Source organism: Chenopodium album, chromosome 13, assembly GCF_948465745.1.
Source record: "Chenopodium album chromosome 13, dcCheAlbu1.1, whole genome shotgun sequence".
Taxonomy (NCBI): Eukaryota; Viridiplantae; Streptophyta; class Magnoliopsida; order Caryophyllales; family Amaranthaceae; genus Chenopodium; species Chenopodium album.
Window position 1 is genome coordinate 53,314,907 of NC_137846.1, and position 22,164 is coordinate 53,337,070.

At 33.5% G+C, this 22,164-nt stretch overlaps 2 protein-coding genes across 2 annotated transcripts; both read left to right on the plus strand.

The window, feature by feature from the left end:
- The first annotated feature begins 3,409 nt into the window (after positions 1 to 3,409).
- LOC145574966 (trigger factor-like protein TIG, Chloroplastic) lies at positions 3,410 to 9,853 on the plus strand. Its single transcript, XM_081632869.1, has 13 exons — positions 3,410 to 3,809; positions 4,185 to 4,268; positions 5,250 to 5,378; positions 5,583 to 5,671; positions 6,021 to 6,204; positions 6,925 to 7,015; positions 7,463 to 7,617; positions 7,865 to 7,957; positions 8,045 to 8,137; positions 8,293 to 8,373; positions 9,017 to 9,166; positions 9,341 to 9,436; positions 9,533 to 9,853. The coding sequence occupies exons 1-13, from the start codon at positions 3,498 to 3,500 to the stop codon at positions 9,608 to 9,610; spliced, it is 1,635 nt and encodes a 544-aa protein (XP_081488995.1). The 5' UTR covers positions 3,410 to 3,497; the 3' UTR covers positions 9,611 to 9,853.
- Positions 9,854 to 17,121: 7,268 nt separating this feature from the next.
- LOC145574967 (65-kDa microtubule-associated protein 1-like) lies at positions 17,122 to 21,896 on the plus strand. The gene is made up of 10 exons (XM_081632870.1): positions 17,122 to 17,267; positions 18,426 to 18,520; positions 18,600 to 18,803; positions 18,937 to 19,185; positions 19,270 to 19,485; positions 19,845 to 20,000; positions 20,097 to 20,408; positions 20,696 to 20,783; positions 20,905 to 21,053; positions 21,423 to 21,896. Exons 2-10 carry the CDS (start codon positions 18,449 to 18,451, stop codon positions 21,708 to 21,710), a joined length of 1,734 nt encoding a protein of 577 aa, XP_081488996.1. The 5' UTR covers positions 17,122 to 17,267; positions 18,426 to 18,448; the 3' UTR covers positions 21,711 to 21,896.
- The last annotated feature ends 268 nt before the right edge of the window (positions 21,897 to 22,164 follow it).

Consider the following 22,164-nt stretch of genomic DNA (forward strand, 5'->3'; position numbering starts at 1 on the left):
GATAAGAAAAATTGTGAAGGATACTTGATGGGTTCAACTTGATCTATGGACACTAATACCTCTCAACTAGGTAAAGCTAAGGCTGCCTAGGACCTCGGATCATATCTGTCTACATCAATTCTCTTCATGGTTTACCTTCCTGTAGACCATCAAAATAATAGTACTAGCTAAGGCAACTCTAGCACTAACTTATTACCTGACGTGATCCCATGAGGTCAGTGTTGATATCCAGCAACCCATATATATCTTCATTGTCTATTACTCCCTTTTGTGCATACTGGTCAGTTTTTCCTGATTTATCTTCATCGGCAACTCCTTTTGCAGTCAGCTTCTTCTTCTTCTCCTCAAAGACAGTAATCTGCAATTGAAAGACATGATTTATGTAACACATAACACACATTCTAAAACCCAGCAATTATGTTAAATCACAAATACAACAGACAAGAAAGTGGCTAGCACTAGCCTATTACAAAGTACTAAGGAAGTTGTGGACAGTCAGCTTGAACTAAAAGTAAAAATAAATAAAAATAGATTTTATAGCATATAATAAACATAAAATTTACAGAACTAAGATATTAAAAGATGAGTTCACTTGATCAAGATGTAAGAAGTACAATTAGAAAATCTTGGAATCATATATAGCAGCTGATAGAAGGCTCTACTTCCATTCAAAATTACCAAGGGAAAATTCGTAATCATCAATGGGAATAGCAGCCTACTTATCACACATAGCATTCTAAATTCCTTACTAGATTTATGGAAGCACATACATTACATTATTACAGCATATAGAACTCAAAGTTCTTTTAGTCAATTGAACATCGGAATTAAACTGAATTAAACCAGTAAAAACCAAGATATACCAACTTGTTTCCATGTTAAAGATAACATGTTTGGCATGAATATAGGAAAAGAAATTGAAAGGAAACATATACGAAGTGGAAAGGGTAATGTTAAGTGTTACCATAATGATATGTTTAGTATACCCTAAGGAAAGGAAACCTGGAAACAACTTTGTTACCATAGGGAAGGTAGGGGGTAACAAATTGGAGGTAAAGATTATCTTCAAGAAATGAAGTGTGTTTACCCTACTTCTCATACCAAAACACTTGGTAATGGAAAAGGATTCATTGATTCAATTTCCATCCATTAAAAACACTATACCAAACATGCTCTAAACGAAAAAGAAAAGGCATCATAATAAATTTCACAACACAGAAACACCAAGAATTTCGATAATCAACCTGTCAATAGTTCTCTATTATTCAACACTTCCCCAAATTAATAAATCATTAACACATTCAAAAATTAATTACTAATAAGCAGTAAGCATACACATATTATATTACTATAGTAAGCACGTTAACAAAGATTAAGGTCACTTCATCGGATCAAACCCATGCAAGAAGGGTCTAAACAAAATCATGATCATGCAAGCTGAAATTCATAGCCAATCACAAAATGAAAAAAAAAAAAAGAAAAATTATCAACGAAAGTATTCATCGTTATAAGTAAAAGCAACCAACATCCATGAAAGTGTTCATCTTTTTAACATTTAACAATAAATTCATCCAAAAACCCTAACTTTCTACCTAAAACCTTATTCGCAACCCCAAAAAAAAACCAAAAAAAAAAAAAAAAAAAAAAAAGGAGACAAGGGGGGGAATTTAAATTTTTTGAAAACCCAGAAAAATTAATAATAAAGGGTACATATATATCAAAGTTATTTCCTTTTCTAGCAAAGCATTGAATATAATTGAAATCATTCAACTACCCAAAAACCCTAATTTCAAAATTGGCCTAAACCAAAAGGGCAAATTAAAGGACCCACCGGAGTATACCGAAACTTGCGACGACAGATTTGATCGGTATTAGAATTCCCGTCGGCGACGGCGGCGGAGGTGGTTTCTGAGGCGGCGGAGGGAGGACGAGAAAGTGGGGTCCATTTACAGAGAAGAAGGGGAGCATCAGATGGTTTGAGACCGTTGGATAGGAATAGTTTGCGAGGTTTAGAAGGGGTGGAGGAGTGAGATGAAGACACGTGGACCCACTTCTTCTCCCACCTTCGGACGGGCCCACGAAAGGTGGCCGGAGAAGCGGAGGAAGAAGAAGAGTTGCCGTACAAATAGCGGGAAGCTCTTACAGGGCGCGAGTTAGAGTGAGAGTGAGTTTGAGTGTGTGTGTGTGTGTGTTTGAGGTTGTGGAGGGTCCCTCCATTGTTGTTGTTGTGGTTTTTTACTAGTTTCACTGTTGTTTTTATCTTTGCTTCTTCTTCAGGGTTCACATGAAGGGTTTTGCATTTTGATATGGTTTATTTAAGAGGTTTGATATTGCGTTGTTGAGGAATGAAGAGTAATTTATACTCCTACGACGAAGTACGTCATTTGTTTTCTTTTATTTACATCATTTGTTTTCTTTTATTTACATCATTTTGATTGGAACATTTGACAAAGACGCAACTTTGATCATTAATATCTTTTATTATTTATTAGTAAAAATTGTAACAAAACTATATTACGAAACTAGATGATATGACTAATCTAATGATATATTATACAATAACATTTATTTATTTTATAGAGGTGAAAAAATTAAGTTAACCATGGTATGTGAATAGTGCAAAAATCAAAGTGATGCATTAAAAAAAACGGAGGGAGAACATAATAGGACATAAAACAGATAGCCAAATTTATCCGGGTGAGGTTTTAGTCTTGAGAGAAGATGAGCCTAATTGTAAACGTGTATCTTTCTTTAAAAAACAATAAATAAAGCTTGTGAGAGGAGTGGAGCAGGAGAGAGAGTATGGATGAAATTCGATATGAGAATTTGAAAGATAACCGTGCATTTCTAAAACAGAATTACTAATGTGTGTCCATAGGCATATTGCGGACGAAAGTAACTCAGAAGATTCTACATTACTCTAACAAATCAATTTAGAATCTTTTCATAATTAATTAATTTAAAATTGAGAAAGTTTATAAATTTCCTTTTAGGGTTCAACATTTTTATATTTACTTAAAAAGAAAAGGATTTTTAAGTAAAGTAATTTAGTAGCAAAACTGCTAAAAAATATTTATTTTTATAATTTAACTTCTATCCATGAATACACTTTAGACAAACCTTTTTTTAAGATGAATTGTTATGCAAAAGTAGTACCCATATATGTGAATTGCTATTTACTATTATAATTACCTAATCAAAATTGTTCGGCGGAGATGGCAAGGGACTCTCATCATCATTACATTTGTTTAAAAGTAGGGGTGTTTTCTTACTTCTCCTGTATTCTCAAGCACTAATCTATATAATTGGGCCGATTGACTTGTGAAAAGTGCTGAGTAACCTGGATTCCCTCATAAAAATTACTACTCGTAAAGAGTGACAATAAAATGGAAATAGGAATATCCAAATATCATAGATGATAGACAGATTACATTTATCCAATCAAACAACTTCCTCCCTCTCTTATTCACTCCACTGAAAAACAGTATAGCACAGCCATGTCTTTAGAACTTTGGAGCTCAGCAATTTCCATGAATCTTTCATTCCATACTCGTTCTTCTTCTTTCTCTTTCTTACCCACCAATAATTTCCACCCTCTTCACTTAACCAAATCCAACAACACCCTTTACAAATTCCTCCATTTTTCTCCTTCTTCCCGCCAATTCTCTGCCCTGCAACACCAATTTTCCAAAGCTCCAACCCATTTATCAGCTTCATCCTCTGCTACGTCTTCGACCGTGAATGCCGAAAAGGAAGATAAGCTTCCTGCTGATCTTGACATCACAGAGATTCAGGAACCCAATTCTAGAGTAATTGTTCAAGTTTTTTGTCTTTAAATTTGTAATCTTTTTTGCACTATTGAGCATACTTTGATGATTTCTCAATTGGGTATTGGTTGATTTCTTGAAATTTTACTTTAAATCCAAATGGGTTATTCTCTTAGTGTTGAATTATCATGTGGTTGTTTCTTATTTAGTTTACTTTTATTGGAAAATATAAATGGGTTATCTTTGTTTTCCCTATTTATGATTGAACTGTCTGTGATTTCAATTTTTCTATAAGTATGTAAATTTTTATATACATATACAAGTATGAATTTTGTCTTGTGAGTAAAAAAAAAAATCATGGACTTCAATTGAAATTTCCTCTATTCCCTCTAAATTTGATGTGTTTTCTCATGTCAGGTCAAGTTGACTGTAAGTGTTCCATCAGAAGTATGTGAAGATTGCTATGAAAAAGTTATGCGAGAGCTTTCGAAGCAGGCAAAGGTGCTCATCTCCACACTTTTCATTCCTATTAGAAAGTTTTTTTTGTAAATAATAGCTCCTGTATTAAATTTAGTATATATGCATGACAATATGACATATACCTAATTTGTTTACTGATTGAATTAAATACCCCGTCCCACTTTTTATAGATCATATTTCTATGTTGGAATCCCAAAATGATAGGCCACTTCATAACTGATTCTTATTTATCATGAATTTTCCCATATTACTTCCAAATATCTAAGGATTTGGCCCTTATCAGTTATCATCATAAGATTCATTTTAAAAAACAAGGTAACTATGGTACTTTTAATGAATCCTTTAAAAATGACATTTAACCAAATGTGGCCTATTAAAACGGGATGGAGGAAATATTATGCCTTTCTGAGGACCTGTATTCACATTTGAAGCTTGATGTGCTGATATGTGTTTGGATATTGTTCCCTTTTATAATTTTATGTGAGCCAGAAGATTGTGCTGTGGTTTAGTTTACTAAGGGCTTTTGTCCATATATTTATGTTTTTGGATGAAGTTCACCTTTAATCCATGATGTTGTTGAATTCTTATGTATAGTACGACTCAGTAGAAGTTGGAACCAGTTTTCTTGGGAATTTTTATTGACTTTGGGTCACAATTGACTAAGTCAGATGTCTCAATGAACAATTCTGCTTGCTTGATGTAAATTACTAAGCATATAATGCATCAACGGAATTTCCCAAACAATCTCTTTACAGTTATAGTACAAGGAGTGTTGACTTCTTTGGTAATCAAAACTCCATATACTGAATTTCCTTACCCAGCCCTAGGCAGGATTCTTGTAGGGGCATTGTAGTAATGGTATGGTATTGCCTTAATGATTGGTTGAGTTGGTTTTACTCACTTTCCTTCTGGACTTCTTGTAACTTAGTTCATGTCTTTGTATATACGTAGTATATCTTATGATTACTCGTATTCATACTAGTTATGATTTTATTTTCCTAGGTTCCTGGATTTCGACCTGGAAAGCAAGTTCCAGACAGTATTCTTCTTAGCTATGCTGGGAAGCGAAATGTTGAAAGGGCTACTATTGAGTCTATACTCAAAAGGACCCTTCCTCATGCCTTGTCATCGGTATAATCCATTTCCTTTTGAATATATTGCAATAGAATTTTCTTATTTATGTGGAATGCCTTTATACACCAATTTTTTTGCTTGATGAGTGCACCATTCTGCATTCATAGTTTAGCCTCACTATGCTTTATTGTGAAAATAATTGCTTTGATGAGATTACAGATTAATTTTCTTACTTTTTTTTTCGTTGGTCATCTGATAAAGGTAAATGAAATAGCTTTACAAGATTCCGTTAGAATCATTACATCCTTTGCAGAGTTGGAGAAGATGTATGCCTCATCAAATTCTTTGAAGTAAGTGATTTATATTATGTGATGAATTATCTGTTGTATTCTGGTAACAATTTGATAAAATATGTATCATGCACGTCAGACAACTTAAACGCATATTACGCAAATTGGGAAGATGAAGCTATAAACTACTCATTGCACGCGCATCAAGGCTTCATTCATTTGAATATAAAATCGGTCTAAACACTTAATATATGATGGTTGAAAATTAAGGATGTGCGTTGTTATTGGGCTTAGCTGATTTGATAGTCTGATTACAAGTAAATGTGGGGCCATCTTATCTTACAATTAAATTCATGTGTTTTGTTTTGTTGCTTGCATCTTGTATCATACTTTTGTGTAATTCATACAGGTTTGATATCGTCGTAGATGTGATGCCTGAAGTGAGATGGAATCCTGAAGATGGATACAAGAACTTAAAGATTGTTGTTGAAATAGATAATGAAATAACTGCTGAGGTAGCTTGCGAACGAGAGCTAAAACGTCGCCATAAGACATTAGGTCTAATGAGAATAGTGACTGATAGAGGGCTTCAGGTAACTGTTGAGAGTGGAAAAGTTCTTATTTTATTTTTAAGCAAGCATATCTCAATTTACTATCATGAAAGAAATTTGATCAAAGCTTCATTTACGTAAATGAGATGCTAGAAGCTAGATATCATAACTCAATCGTGCACAGTTAGGCCATCATGGTCAAGCACTCTAGTCTGTGTTCTACTGTATAGTCCCTCTAATCCAAAATATAGATTTTTTATTTTTTTTTTATTTATTTATTTATTTGAAATTTCAACCCATAATAAGAAGTTAGATAGATTTTGTTCGAGTTGCATTAGTAGTGTGAAGTGGCATTTAATGTTGTTCTGATATCGTGGAACTAGTAATATTATGGATTGGCGAGAGAGTGTGTACAAAATAAGATCCAACTTTTTTGGTAACTCCATTTCAGGATAAAGTCAGGGTTTTACAATTTAGCCAGAAAGCAATTGTTCTTTTTTTTTTTTTTCAATCAATGAAATGCAGTGCGAGACTGAGAGAGAGTTTTCAAATGGATTTACTGATTCTTCTTTCTTCAGTGGTGCAAATGTCTGATGCTCTCTCTCTCTCTCTCTCTGAATTCCAGCATATGAGCTTTTGAAAAAATTATCTACTATCTTTAAGTACTTCCCTGTAATCTTTTACTGATGCTATTTAATTGCTTATTTTTTCTTCTGCATACTGAAGTTGATATATATCTCGGTTATCATTGATTGTATGCAGGTTGGTGATGTTGTGGTAGTGGATGTATCAGCAGCAACACTTGAGGAAGGTGGGAAAGGTTCTCAAAAGATTCCATCTGCCGAGAGCAAAGGTTTTGCTTCTATGATCTTAGCCACTTTCTATTAAAATTACATTATTGTGAACATCACAGTTATCCTTTGGAATCTTTGGATTCTATGATCGACTTATCTTGAATTTGGACTGCACTTTTCGACGAAATATAACTGTAGACCCATAAAACTTAATAAGGTAACGACAAAAAGTCAGGGACACAATTTCTTAAAAGCAATATTGCATGAGAAAGCGGTTTTGTCGGAATTTGATGCAGCTTTCTGGCTACTTTTGGGGAATTTTCACCCTTTAGAACAATATCATAATTTTATGTGATGTGAGAAGTGTTAGGGCTTCATTTATGTGCCAGACTTTCAACATTTCATGCTTAAGATTTGTCATTCTCACTTTAAGTATAATCAGGTAATTTGCCAAGGGTAATGTGCATCAACTCTTAAGTCTTTAACTATTGATTTGTATGTTTCAGGTTTCAACTTTGACACGGAAGATGCTGAAACTGTTCTTCCTGGTTTCCTTGATTCTATAATTGGAATCCGACAAGGTGAAACAAAATCCTTTCCACTTGTGTTTCCTGAATCGTGGAAACAAGAAGACCTTCGTGGAGTGCAAGCTCAATTCACAGTGAGTATTGTGCTTTCGGCAGAACCTCATGTTACCTAGGAACATAAGAAGGAGAGAACAAAAAACATACATTGGCTTATGCTGAATTCAAAAATGCATGATATGTTCTGTAAAATTTTGCATTTCACTACAGTAAAGAAAATGTTATTTCTTCCTTGAATAGAATTTGCAGTTCGATTATGACATAATTGTTCTTATAAAGTTATAAACAAACAATAATTTAAGTACCCGAATATTTCATATCCAGGTAGAGTGTAAAGAACTATTTTACAGAGAGCTGCCACCGCTTGACGATTCCCTTGCTGAACAGCTTCTGCCAGGATGTTCAACTTTGGAGGAGGTAAGCTGTTTAAGATGACTGTAGCTTGTGGTGGCTTTAGGAAGGAAATTAATATGTCATTATCTTACTTGTGCTACATTTTTGCAGGTCAGGGAAGCATTGCTGCAGAGATGCCGAGAGCTTGAGAAAACAGCCAAGGAACAAGCAACAGATAATGCAATCCTAGACCAGATTCGTAAGGTATTGCTGTCTTTTCAATTCACCTATGCCAGCTTCTCTAGAATAGCAATTATAATGAGTCATTGAAGAACTCAGATTATACCTCAAAAAAATTGTGTAAATCTTACATTAGGGTGTCACAGCTTCTAAATTTAAATCTTTTTTTCTAAATACAGATGGTCGAAGTTGATATTCCTCAGTCCTTGTATGAGGAAGAAGGCAGGCAGATGTTTGGATCAAAGCTTCTGGAAGTTCAGGTCAGCACTTACTATTTTCCTCAGTCCCAGTATGAGCGAGACTGGAAACTGCTCCTGAAAAGTATTATAATAGGGAGGGAGATACGGAAAATCCAACGTGACTACTTGCCCAAGTAAATTGGATCACATTAAAGAAAAACCATAAATTGAGAGGCTTGCTTGGTTTGACATGCTACAAAGCTAGTCTCACTCCTCAAATATGTGGCTGGAGAGTAGGAAAAAAAAGAACTTAAGAAGGTGATTTATAATAGGAACAAGTGGAAAATGGGATGTTTGGCTTGAATCATATTTGGATGATAAGTCATTTGGTTCAGTTTCAGGCCGGGGGACCAGGTCAAATGCAGTTAGGTCAGATTTGGGCCTATTGTCAATTACATTATTTTATAATGAGTATAATAATCAATCGGCATTGATTTTAAAAAGCTTTGTGACTAGTCAATTTCGGATTGGGTCAATATCAGTCACCTAATAAATTACAAGTACGGTTCAGGGCTGGGCGGCTGGCTCAAGCTAAACTGGGTTAGGCCAGTTTTGCCAGGTGTATTGGGAAGTAGCTTATGGGTTTTCCACAATACATGATCCATCTGTCATTCAATTTCCTATCCTAATGTTTTCTTTCTTCTGTTTCCATTTGATTTTATAGGCACAAATGAAGCTGAGTGACGAGCAGTTGGCATCCTTGACAAATCCGAAGACTGTAAGTGAGTACATTGAACAAGAGAAAGAAAATATAATTCAGATCATAAAACAGAATCTGGCTGTAGGAGATATTTTCAAACGAGAAAATTTGCAGGTAAAGATCTTTTAGCTAAACCATGGAAAATTTCATCTAATGTCCTCTTCTCTTGTGCTAAAGCATCCAACTACACTTTCCTTGTTACCTCAGTGCATAATTCCTTATTCATTGTTAAGGCATTGTAGGTAACTTTTAAAGAACCATACCACTTGCTGATGATACTGAATGCAGGTATCAACTGATGAAGTGGTCAAGGAGGTTGAAAACTCCATTGCAGAATTTAAGAAACATCAGCAAGAGTACGATGAAGAACGTGTCAGAGGACAGGTTTACTCTTTTGTTTGCCCATAAAATATTATTTCTTGCCTTACTCCTTTCTTCTTCAAGTGTGATGCTTCAATGTTTATGTATTGAATTATTCAGGTTGAAGAGGTGCTGGAGGGAGCAAAAGTGCTCGAGTGGCTGAGAGAACATGCTGAAATTCAGTATATTATCAGGTGAAAAGCAGAAAAATACTAAAACTGGGGAGAAAACCTGTTTTGTTGTTTATTTGATAATTAGGCTACTTTAGATGCTCTATAGTCTGTGAATCAATGAAGCCGCGTTATTTGAAACTGCATGGGGTGTGACCCAAATTTGAGTTAATTATAGAGATGTTTAGCCGGTGACTCAAATTTTGTAATTCGAGTGTTGGCATTTGAAGTATCAGTTTTATTGTATATAGGAAGTAGCTACTTAACTTCAGCGGTTGTTTTCTTTTCAGTCACATTTTCATATTTTGGTAGCACATAATTACATAGAAAAGCCAATATAAATGATCAGATGTTTTGATAAAGAGATGAAAAGGCCTTAAATGGATCCTCCCTCTGTCGTCTAGATGCAAGGGTTTGATTCTTGTGGGATACAATGACTGGGAACACTAGGTATGCAAGTCTAACTCGAGAGAGGACATGTTTGATGTAGCCTATATAATATTAAATACCCCCGTCAAAAAAAAATATTAAATACCGATCCAAGGAATTTTTGTAAGAGTTTTGTGCTCCCTTCGCTTAGAGTCAACAATCGTGTATACTACTCGTATTTAAATTGTCATTGTAATATGACAATTTCTTATACAAATGACTTGCCGACCAATAAACTAATTCAAGTATATACTCCCTTAGTTCCTTCCTTTGTGAAAAGTTTACCTATTCCATGTTGAAGTGTTTTTATTTTATGACGTCAATTCAATTTTATACGTGTTTTGAGTAAGCAGCTTTTACCATCTTACTACCGCACCCATATTTACTCTTGTTTATGCACCCTCTCACTATTCACTCCCGCACCCATATTTACTCTTGTTTATGCACCATCTCTTACAATATACACTTATTTTTTATATCTACCAACACTCCTAGAATCAAAAGTCAACAGTAAATGAGTATATAAAAAGAAAACGGGGAGAGGAGAGAGGTAACAACAGTAGTATATATACTTATGTAGTCATATTCTGCAAGGGAACAGATTTGGAACCGCTCATGGCTTGTCCCAACCAAGGATCTTCCCGATCCCCTTATATACTTTGTCAAGCAGTTCGTAGTATCTGTAACCCCAATCCCCCTTAATTACTTGTATTAGTTTGGTAAAGAGAGTTAAGTATTCTCCTTGTAGTCTTGAGTCAGTTGAGAGCTAGCCTCCTTTTTAGACCGTTGTAAAAAAAAAAAAATAATAATAATAATAATAAAAAAACACTGTTACACATGATTACCAAGATCAATATTGCACGTGTGTGAAACTGGAATGAGCATGTGTTTAGATTTAAGTTTTTTTAGCATCTCACTATATGTGTGCATTAGTGCATATGTGTCAAATTACATTAATACTATACTAATCCAAAAATCATTACATTATCTACATGATTTGGACCATTAGTGCACAAGGTTGTTATCATTATTATAAAAAGTTTCATGCAATAATTTTTTGCAACATCTTAGTAGTTAGTACGGACAATGAGGTAAAGGGATAAAAAGCTCTCTTCTTCTTTAATCATAATTGCTAATTGGTTACAGAAAATGTAAAATCAAGAATCGTACTACTCTCGTTTTATTAATTTATTAACGTACTTTAATTTTTCACAATTGTCAATATAAAACTTTGACTATGAGGAAATAAAAAAACAAAATTCAAAATGAAGTTCATGATGAGTGTCAATGCTTGAATTGTAAAATAAATATCACAAAAGACAAAGGGTATGTTTACTCCAATCCGATTTTGGAATCGCAATTTATATCCGATTTTGATTTTGAGTACCCTAAACAAGAAAAAAAAATAAATAAACACGTAAAAAAATAAACATTTAGTGCTAAAATGTTAATAAAAACATGTAATTAAAATGAACACATTAAAAATAGACATTTAGTAATAAAAAATGAACACGTAAACAAATGGAAAAAAATGAACAAGTCAAAAATATATGAACATATATGATATTAAAATGAACATGAATTTCATATATGAACATATATTCAAATTCATATAATTATTGATGAAATAAAGATAAAATAAATAATCGTTTAAAATGTGTTCATTTTTTATGTATTAAATGTTCATTTTTAATGTATTTAATGTTCATTTTGTACTAAATGTCTATTTTTAAATTACTACGTGTTTATTTTATTTTTATCTTTGCAAAAATTATACACAAGTTGATTATGATTATTTAACCCTAAATTTTGATATTCACCTTAAATCTAATATTGGTTCATCATAGAAAAAAAATAATTATTGAGCTATAACATGATGGATTAGGAATCAAAAGAATACAAACAGAGAAAGAGAGAGAGATAGAGAGAGAGATAGAGAGAGAGAGGAGGGGGGGGGGCAAAGATTACTATAATCAATTGTTATTTAATTATCACATACTACAAATTGACAAAATACACAAAAATTATAGATGCAATATCAATTACAAAAGAATATATAACTTAATTAAACCAAATTACAAATTTATAATAACATAAACTAACCTATATCAACAATTCTTCAAGAATATCAATTAAATCCATCACAAATCAACGAGTTTGGTTCTAGAGGTTAAAGTTCAAAACTTGTCCGCCTCCCATATATAATGATATTATATATGGGCTATGAATAAAAAAAATGTTATGATGGAATACAACAATATTGGGATCAATCAAAGCAAGAAAATTGCTGAACAACCTTATGGTCTTAAGAATCTCGAAATGATTTTCAGCACTTGGGGGTAAATCACAAATTGAGTGATTATTTAGTTCAAATTTTACAATTCCTTTTTCCTCTTATAAAAATATTTGATAATAATATATCTTATTTTTGTTTAATCCTTTGTTGACCCTCAACGAGCTAATATCGAGTCTAGCCGATATGTATAAGTTTGCGGATCAATGCAACAGACGATTCAACACTCTATAAATGAAGTTTGTACGGAGATAGGTCAAGTTCTGGACACAAACATTTTAGGAGGTATTGCACGTGCAATTCTTACATCTCAAGGAGATTCATGCCTTAAAACAGAGAATTCATCGAAACTCGTACTTGTGCATGGTTTAGAACCAATTCAAACTCGTTGATTCGTGATGGATTTGATTCATGGTATTCTTGATGAAATTTTTGATACATGTTAGTTATGTTATTGATTTGTAATTTGGTTTAATTAGGTTATATTTTCTGGATTTGTAAATGTTAATTATTTTCTCTATGATGAACCAAGATTAGATTTAAGGTCAATATTTAAATTTTTAGCGTTAAAATAATTATAATCAAGCTTGTGTATAATTTTTGTAGTAAAAATGAATATGTAGTGCTTTAAAAATGAATATTTAATACATTTAATCTGAAAACTTGAGTACATAAAAAATGAACATATTTTAAACGATTTATTTATCTTTATTTTCAACAATAATTATATGCAATGATTGAACATATATGTATATATGAAATTTATGTTCATTTTTAATCTACTAAATGTTCATACATTTTTCTTGACGTGTTCGGTTTTCTTTTAAAAATTTTAAACGTGCTCATTTTTTATTATTACTAAATGTTTATTCTTTTAACGTGTTCATATATTTTTTTTTTTACAAAATGTTCATTTTATTGGGTGTGGTCTTACTATTTTATTATTTTATGATAATCATGTTAATTTTTAATATATTAAATATTCATTTTTTTTTTAACTTCGTATTTACTTTTTACTACTAAATGTTCACTTTTTTACTTGTTCATTTTTTGCTGTTATTTTTTTTTTATTTTTATTTTTTTGAAAGATCATTTTTTGCTGTTATTAAATGTTCATTTAAGACTCATTGTTGCATTTGCATTTAAAAAAAAAAAAATCCAACTGGCAAATAGAGAATTATTGGGCTTAAAACATTACTTCTTGAAATAAATAAGCAAAGGGCCCATCTGACCCCTTAGAAGGGTGCATGTCATGTGGCCCATGCTTAAGAATTTTATCCATTATAATAATGAACTTCTATTATTATAATTCTATCCATTTTAATATTGTTTTTCTATAATTATAACAATAATAATACATATATAAATATGCCTAGTTGTTGAAGCAGTAGAGAAGGACAAATTGCATGTGAAATATTTTGGATGGTTCAAATGGGTCATCAACGTTACGACCCCTTACTCTATTACCCACATCACTTCCTAGGGACTCATAAATTAGAAAAGGACCTACTAAATAAAAGTCTATAATATATGTTGGTTTCTGCTTCCTATTTGAGCTACTCACATATCCAACACTTTAATAATAATCAGTGATTAGTGGATACAAGCTTGTTTAGTTGGTGAAGTTTAAGGCGCTATTTAAGATTAGAATTTCATTATCAATCATTTATCAATTTTATATTATAAAAGCTAGAAGTGAAAAACTAGTGATTACTAAATATGAAAGTACTTCATGGTAGATACATGTGCCATGTCATAGTTTTTTTTTTTTTTTTTTTTTTTTTTTTTTTTTTTTTTTTTTTTTTTAAAGAAGAAGGCCTATTTTAGGAAAGGGATATTAGAAAATTCCCTCATAAAATAACTTGGTGAAATTCTATTCATGACTTCGCATGAAAAATTATCTAACTATTCTAGCATCCTATCTTGAACTCATAGTAAGTTAGGGTATGTTCTCTTCAGATTATTTTCAGTTCAGTTCAGTTCTTAATTTCCTTCTCTCATAAAAAATTCACTTCGGTTCAGTTTAGTTTAGTCAATCAGAACAGGCCCTTAGTAGCAACACACTTGCATGTATTGACGTATAGTATATTCTAGCATCATTATACGACTTAATCTACGTAAATAAATGGATACATACATGATACTGATATCCTAGATTTGAAGTTAAATTTCATCTACAACAAATTTTCCGAATAATTATCTTTACATTATTCCATTTGCTAAAACATATCAATAGGATTATTGTAATGTTAGCCCATTTATGCTACCAGTTACTGCATTAGAAAATACGAAGTATATAGTAAATCCGAGAGTGTAGGTTGACTTATCATCTCTGACAGTAGGTACCACTCAATTAAAACTTTAAAAAATAATCATAATCAATTAATCATATAGAAGAATCTTAGAAAAACCGACGGAGTGATATATACATAATCCTTATATGAACCGCGGCCGAGTCAATGCATTGCCGCACTGGTCATGTTTTCATGGGAGTCTCGAGACAATGCTCCATTGCTCCACGCATTACCATGAAAAAGGCTAAAGTAACACTTACTTATACTGTATTATTAAGTAATATCAATCAATCACAGTGATTAATCATGGAATTTTAAGCACTTTACCAAAATCACTAATGCAAGAAAGGAACAAAAAGTTCGTACAATATATAACTCGGTAAATGTATTATTTTATGATATAGACTATAAACTATTACTAATTACTATATTAATAGTAAAAACTAAAAAGATACATAAAAAAATAAATAGTTAATTGTTTGTATGTGTTAATGTGGCCTATTAATTAACTTTTTAAGGTTGTCTACTCGTGAAGATTGGTTAAGAAGTATGTGCATGCCATCCCTGTGTCCATTTTTATTTTTATTTTTTTAATTTATTTATCTTAGCTGTATAAAATAAAATAAAATAATTGAAGTATTTTTAATTTTTAAATTTATTTTCTTTTTTGCGGTTGCGCCAAAAGTTAATAGATTGCCAGTCAAAGAAGCAGCTATTAGCTCAAGCTGGTCAAAAACCAGCAAAACTAGTCAAATGTCTTCGTCTCTAACTACCAACTACAACCTTGTTCGCCAAATTACCCCGTAATTATGTACGGAGTAGGAATTAAGTGTTGCTTGGACAACTTGGAATTGGACTTAATTGATGGACTTAATTGAGGTGACTCACATAGTTACATTCTATGGCGATTTAAGACCATTTTCAATAGTGAGATTCAACTTTGATTATTAAAATACAAAATGAGGTGTTTTTTACCTCAAATGGTGATACCCAACCCACTTTTCAATTTAATAATTTATATGAAGTCTAATTTTCCAATGGTGAAACTCTCTAAAGTATACTAAAGTGACTTTTAATTTATGGCCCACTAAATCCATATTGTAAATTTTTCAAAAAAATAAAATAAAATAAAACTTAAATAAATTACAAAATATATATTATAATATTGATAAGGGCCCACACTTTTTATCAAATGAGACTTAAAGTTGAGTATCTAAACTTAGCAACTTTCTTTTGGAGTTATTAAGTTTGGATACCAACTTATTGGTATCCTTTGCAAAAAATACTCTCTCTCTCTTCTAAAAAAACTCACTCAAGTCTCATTATCGGAGATGGTCTAAGAACCATGGAGTACAATAATTTGGTTCTAGACAGAGGTGATTAATATTGGCTCGACTCATTCCGGTTCGAAAATAGGGTAGGTTTGGGCAAACCTAAAACACATTTTTAGTTAAAAGCTCAAACCCGACCTGAAAAAGCTCGAAAAACCTGCTTTGGCTCGACAAGTTTGCTATTTTTTTGCGAGTTTGGGCGCGACGTATCATGTTAAGGCTCGCCCCGACCAGATTCTTTGATCACCTATAGTTCTAGAATATGTATGCCGTTCTATTCGTATTTTTCGACGTCCTTTTCTGTAAGATATCTACATGAAGGAAAATCTACATTAGTTTATTGCTACGTTGAGTGTTTCTTATAATATACTCGTAGTGATTAGCATGAAACCGATAAATTTCACAAAAATTCAAATAGATCGAGTATTATGTATGTATGTATGTGCAAGATGCTCATTTGGATCATACCATTTTTGTGCAATCAATGGACAGGATTTTAAGAAGGAAAATCCTTAGATATGGTTTGAACATAAGATTGTTTGTATTGAATCATCAAGGTCTAACACATGACACCATAACTCAAACCCAAAAAAGAATTTTAAAAGCGTTGCACACGGTAGCCAAACACAACATGATTTGCCAATGGTCAGGTCAAGGTATAAGATGAGCATGTATACAATTTTTATTGGGAAAGCATGAAAAGGCAAAATCCGACACAACTTATTATTAACTTCGTATAAGTTAATACATTAACCAATAGAATCGCGATTTAAATTTTACCTAGTCATAATATAGCCACCATCAAACAAGTATGACAGAACACTACACGACGTTGCAACCAAGCTACATTGTGGCTCATGCCTAAACAACCACCCACGACTCCACGAGACCACTAATTCATGACCCAGTGCTCTCAAGTCAGATCTTAAAGGGCAAAAACTGTCGTTTGAGAAGGGAACAATGTCACAACTCACAAATCACAATCAGTAAACACCACAAGAAATCATAGGTGCCAAATTTGTCAAACAAGAAAAAGAAATTATTTTTAATTACAAGAAATTAAAATTATAAACCTACCCTAAATAAAAAAAAAAACTTTTCAGACAATCATATGGAAAAGAGAGAGAAAGAAGAGGGTCGCTCACAAAGTAGGCCCCACCTCAATTAACACTCACAAATCGTAATTTTCTCTCTCTTATTCTTCTTCAATCTTCATCTTCCTTCACTCAAGAGTCCTCACTCACTCTCTCTTTCTCACTCTTCTCACTTTCTCTCTCCTCGAGACGACCAACATACTTCAGATCTAACTACCCAGAAAACCCTAAGCATTTCATAAGTGTAAGCTTTTTCTTCCTTTACTTCTCACTTCATTTACTTCTACATTGCCTTTTTCTTGCCATTTTTGGTAATGGGTATGGCTTAATTTTTGTTATTAATGATAATTTGTCGTATTATTATCTAATTTGAAGTGGATTTTTGTTTTATTGCTTTAAGGATTTGAATGATTAACTGATTTCTTGATTTAATCACTGATTTCTTGAGTTAATTCATTTGGTGGGTTTTGATTTGATTTTTACTGGGTTTTTTTTTTCTTGATTTTTCTGGGGTTTTTTTGTTGGTTAATGAGGTGGTTTTAGTTAAAGATCTTGTTTTAGTTAAATGGGTGTTTGATTCTTTTTAATTTAATGATGTAGATGGGATTTGATCTCGGGTTATTGGTTCAAGCAATCCCAAGAGGTTTCTAAATGGGTGTTGGATAATATATCAAAATGACTTGGGGTTTAAGATCGTCAAATCTTCTATTTGTTGCTTGTTTGTCTGGTGAAATGGATGAGTTGGTCTATTGCTGATTCTTGAGGGTTTTTTTTTTTTTTTTTTTTTTTTTTTTTTTTTTTTTTAAATTTAATTTTATTTATTTATTTATTTTTTTATTATGTGGATTTAGCATGTTATGTTTTTGTTTACTTTTTTTAAAAAAACATTATCAGTATAATATAAATAAGAGTTGGATGTTGTTATCATTATGTGGGTTATTGGTGAGTGATGCCAAAGATGTTAATTTTGTGGATAATGTTGCTATTTGCTAAGTTGCAACTTTATAGTACTAGATTGACCTATTAATTTTATGGTAGTACCAATTGTAAATGACAGTTGATCTGTCACATATTATTGCCTTGTCATCTATATTCTTATCATAGGTAGGTGATTGATACAATTGCTTCTTTTCTGTATATATGATGGAGTGAATGGGAGTCCTAGTGTGATTATCACTCGTATTCTTTCTCGGAATATTCAAGTCATTTGTTGTTTCGTGGTTTTGTGTGATTATTTGTTGGTTTACTGCTGAGAGAGAGATTGATGGAGGAATGAGGGTTTATTTGTGTGTTTTGATCATTAGCTAAAAGATAGTTTCTGTGTTTTTGTTTTGTTTTTATCATTTTGGAAGTCGGGCTTTTTCTTTTAAATGAAGAAGCTGAAACTTTGGGTTCAATGCAGGTCTGTAATAGGCTTTTTCTTCAATGGCAGTGGCAGATGCAGAAAATCCTCTTACAGGAGAAACCACTTGTGGGTCTCTACTACAGCAGTTACAGGTAATTAAAGAAAAATGAGATAATTGTATTTTGAACATCTTAGCATTGTGCTGATTATCATTTTTTTGATTGGATGTAGCGAATATGGGATGAAGTTGGTGAAAGTGATGAGGATAGGGACAAGATGCTTCTTCAAATAGAACAGGAATGCCTGGATGTTTACAAAAGAAAAGTTGACCTGGCTGTTAAATCAAGAGCTCAGCTTCTCCAGACCTTGGCCGATGCTAATGTTGAACTTTCTACCCTCTTTTCTGCTCTTGGAGACAAAACTGCTGTCGGAATGGTTTGATTCTACTATAATTCAATTTATTTATTTAATTTTTTAAGGAGATACAAGCCAATATCTTGTTTGTATCTGATCTACATATGAATTTGAAGTGTTGATTATAATCAGTCTACACATTACTTTTGGGCAGCCTGAAAAAACATCTGGAACAATTAAGGAACAACTTGCAGCAGTTGCACCAACATTGGAGAAGCTGTGTAAACAAAAAGAGTATAGGTTGAGAGAGTTCTCTGATGTACTGAGACAGATTCAGGAAATTAGTGGAGAAATAGCTGGGAAGTTGGACGTGAATGATGCACCAGTAGTTGATGAATCGGATTTATCCCTACCGAAGTTAGAGGAATATTATGCTCAACTTCAAGATCTTCAAAAAGAAAAGGTATAATTTAACCTTAAATGTTACATGTTGATACTATGTCCTATTTAATAGGAGTTACACTCATAAATTTTGTTGATGTGACAGAGTGAAAGACTGCACAAGGTCTTGGAATTTGTGAGCACTGTACATGATCTTTGTTCTGTCCTTGGTATGGACTTCTACAGCACCGTGACTGAAGTGCACCCAAGCTTGAATGACTCTAATGGTGTGCAGTCAAAAAGCATTAGTGATGAAACCCTGTCTAAGCTTGCTGAGACAGTTGTTGCTCTAGAAGAGGACAAAAAACAGAGGCTTCAAAAGGTAAACCATTGATCAAACTACTCAACATCATTTAGACCTGCTTAAAGTTGATGTGATCTCTTAAAGTTCCGACCCCACTCAATATGTAAAAAATTTTGGGCTCAAAGTTCCAATGGTTACCCTGAAAGGCTGAAACAACCCGGAAAAAGAAGGAAAATTAGAGTTTATCCAAAGTGACTTGACCTGAACCAAACCAAACTGACCAAAGAGTACCACACCTGTGATTCTCAAGTTGTCCTTGTAAATTTTGTGTTCATGTTTCATTATAAGCTGCTGCTATGAGGGGATGTGAGGTTAGAATTTGATGTTGCCATTCATGTAAGACTAACATGAGGCTAACAGAGTGTCTCTATGCGCAGCTTCAAGAGTTAGCTAATCAATTAACTGATCTTTGGAATCTAATGGACACACCTGAAGAAGAGCGACAATTGTTTGACCATGTTACATGTAACATATCAGCCTCAGTGGATGAAGTGACCATTCCAGGTGCTCTTGCTCTGGACCTGATTGAGCAGGTACTGTAGTTTTATTTTATGTATGCTGCTCTTACAAAAAATGATGCTTGGTACTGACAATAGTTTTTTCATTATGCTTGGACTTTTTGTGGTTAGGCTGAGGTTGAGGTAGAGAGGCTTGATCATCTAAAGTTTAGTCGGATGAAGGAAATTGCCTTCAAGAAGCAGGGTGAACTTGAGGAGATATATGCCCGTGCACATATAGAAATTGACACAGAAGCTGCTCGGGAAAAGATTTTGGCAATTATTGATGCTGGAAATGTTGAGCCCTCAGATTTGATTGCTGACATGGATAGTCAGATCTTGAAGGCCAAAGAAGAGGCTCTTAGTAGAAAAGAGATACTGGACAGGGTTGAAAAATGGATGTCAGCTTGTGAAGAAGAGAGTTGGCTTGAAGACTACAACCGGGTATGGCTCTATTCTATTTTGTTTTGTATTTCAGGGATTTAATTTCTTTTTCTATGTCTTGTTGCTTCTTTCTTTTCTATTCTCTTCAAGAGGTTAGAAATGTTTGGTATTGATTATGCTTTACAATGGGGCATTGCTAGTTTATGCGATACAACCATTAGTAACCTTAATGAAGGTTTTATATTTCTTCTTTTGTCATCATTTTCACCTGTCTTTTGAGCGAAGTGATGTGTAGAGCGCATGCCCATGCGTTGGCCTCTGACTTAGAACTTCTTTCATTTTTACAGGATGACAACAGATATAATGCTAGCAGGGGTGCTCACTTAAATCTTAAGCGGGCAGAGAAAGCCAGAATTTTGGTGAACAAAATCCCAGGTTTGTATGATATTTGATGAAATACGAAGCTGCATTTAGTAGCTGCCAAACTGATTCTTCACACAATGCAGACTGCTTATAACTTTAATATGTGAATTAACCTACTTTTGTGACCTTGCAGTGATGGTTGAGACTCTTGTTGCCAAAACTCGCACGTGGGAAGATGACCGGGGCCTGACATTCACTTATGATGGAGTTCCCCTGCTTGCTATGCTGGATGAATATGCCATGCTCAGGCACGAAAGAGAGGAGGAGAAACGGAGGTTGAGGGTAAGTAACTTACTATAACAGCTCAAAGCAAAACTCCTGGCTGCATAGCCTGGTCACGTATTATTCCATTTCACCCCTTGTTTACATAGGCTGGATTTTAAGCATAGTGGTGGGAAATTCTACTTTCTTAAATCAAACAACTTAGTGAGATAGAGCACTACATGCCTGGATTCTTGGATACAACATACAAACATGATAAAAAGTCTGAGGCTTTGAGCCAATACCATCCCCTTTTCTTCGATTTTCGTTCTCACTAGATTATGTATGGAGTTGGTTTGAAATGGCTAGGCTAGTACCTGTCCTCTATGGTAAATGGGCTGTATATTGCATTGTTTAGTTGTGATGGTAACTTCTGTGTTGACCCTGCAGGATCAAAAGAAATATGTTGAGCAGGTAAGCACAGATCAGGAAACTGCTTTCAGTTCAAGACCTAGCCCTGCTAGACCTGGTAGTGCAAATAAGAAAGGACCGCGTGCAAATGGAGGCCCCAACGGGACTCCTAATCGTCGACTCTCTCTAAACAGCCATCAAAACGGAACTCGATCATCGAAAGAGGGTAAGATCAGGCCAGCAGCTCCAGTGAATTATGTTTCCGTATCGAAAGATGATGCTTCCTCCCACATCTCTGCCTCAGACTCCATTCCTGTTACGCCTTAATAGTTGAAACTAGAAGAGATAATCTGTAGGTTTGTTGTCATAGTGTAGTTTTAGTTCACTGTCGTAGGATGATAAATGTGAACAGTAAGGTGTAATGAGAGTATTTAGTATATACTGGGAACTATGTGTGTTATATTGACATTAAGAAGCTTACTAATTCATGCTGTACTATTTCCCATTTTCCCGTGTTGTTAGTTGGTTTCGAAACCTATGGGATAACCGAGTCACATGCCTTCGAAGTTTTTTGTTCACAGAGCATCAGTAACAGAGAATTCTTCTCACATGTTGTAAGCTATTAACTTCTACTTCTACTCAGAATTTACGCTTACAATTAGCAAGGCTAGTTAAGTGCCAAAATTTTGCCTGTTGCCTGTTTTTGCCTAAGTTTGTGTCAACTTAAACGCACAAATTCATGTAAACGCACAAATTCATGTTCAAGATCCTCTCAGCTTGA

Coding starts and splice junctions, on each gene's coding strand:
- LOC145574967 (XM_081632870.1), top strand. CDS start 18,449: ATGGCAGTGGCAGATGCAGAAAATCCTCTTACAGGAGAAACCACTTGT. Junction 18,521..18,599: donor CTCTACTACAGCAGTTACAG/GTAATTAAAGAA, acceptor GATTGGATGTAG/CGAATATGGGATGAAGTTGG. Junction 19,486..19,844: donor AAAAACAGAGGCTTCAAAAG/GTAAACCATTGA, acceptor CTCTATGCGCAG/CTTCAAGAGTTAGCTAATCA.
- LOC145574966 (XM_081632869.1), top strand. CDS start 3,498: ATGTCTTTAGAACTTTGGAGCTCAGCAATTTCCATGAATCTTTCATTC. Junction 5,379..5,582: donor TTCCTCATGCCTTGTCATCG/GTATAATCCATT, acceptor CATCTGATAAAG/GTAAATGAAATAGCTTTACA. Junction 8,138..8,292: donor TCCTAGACCAGATTCGTAAG/GTATTGCTGTCT, acceptor TTCTAAATACAG/ATGGTCGAAGTTGATATTCC.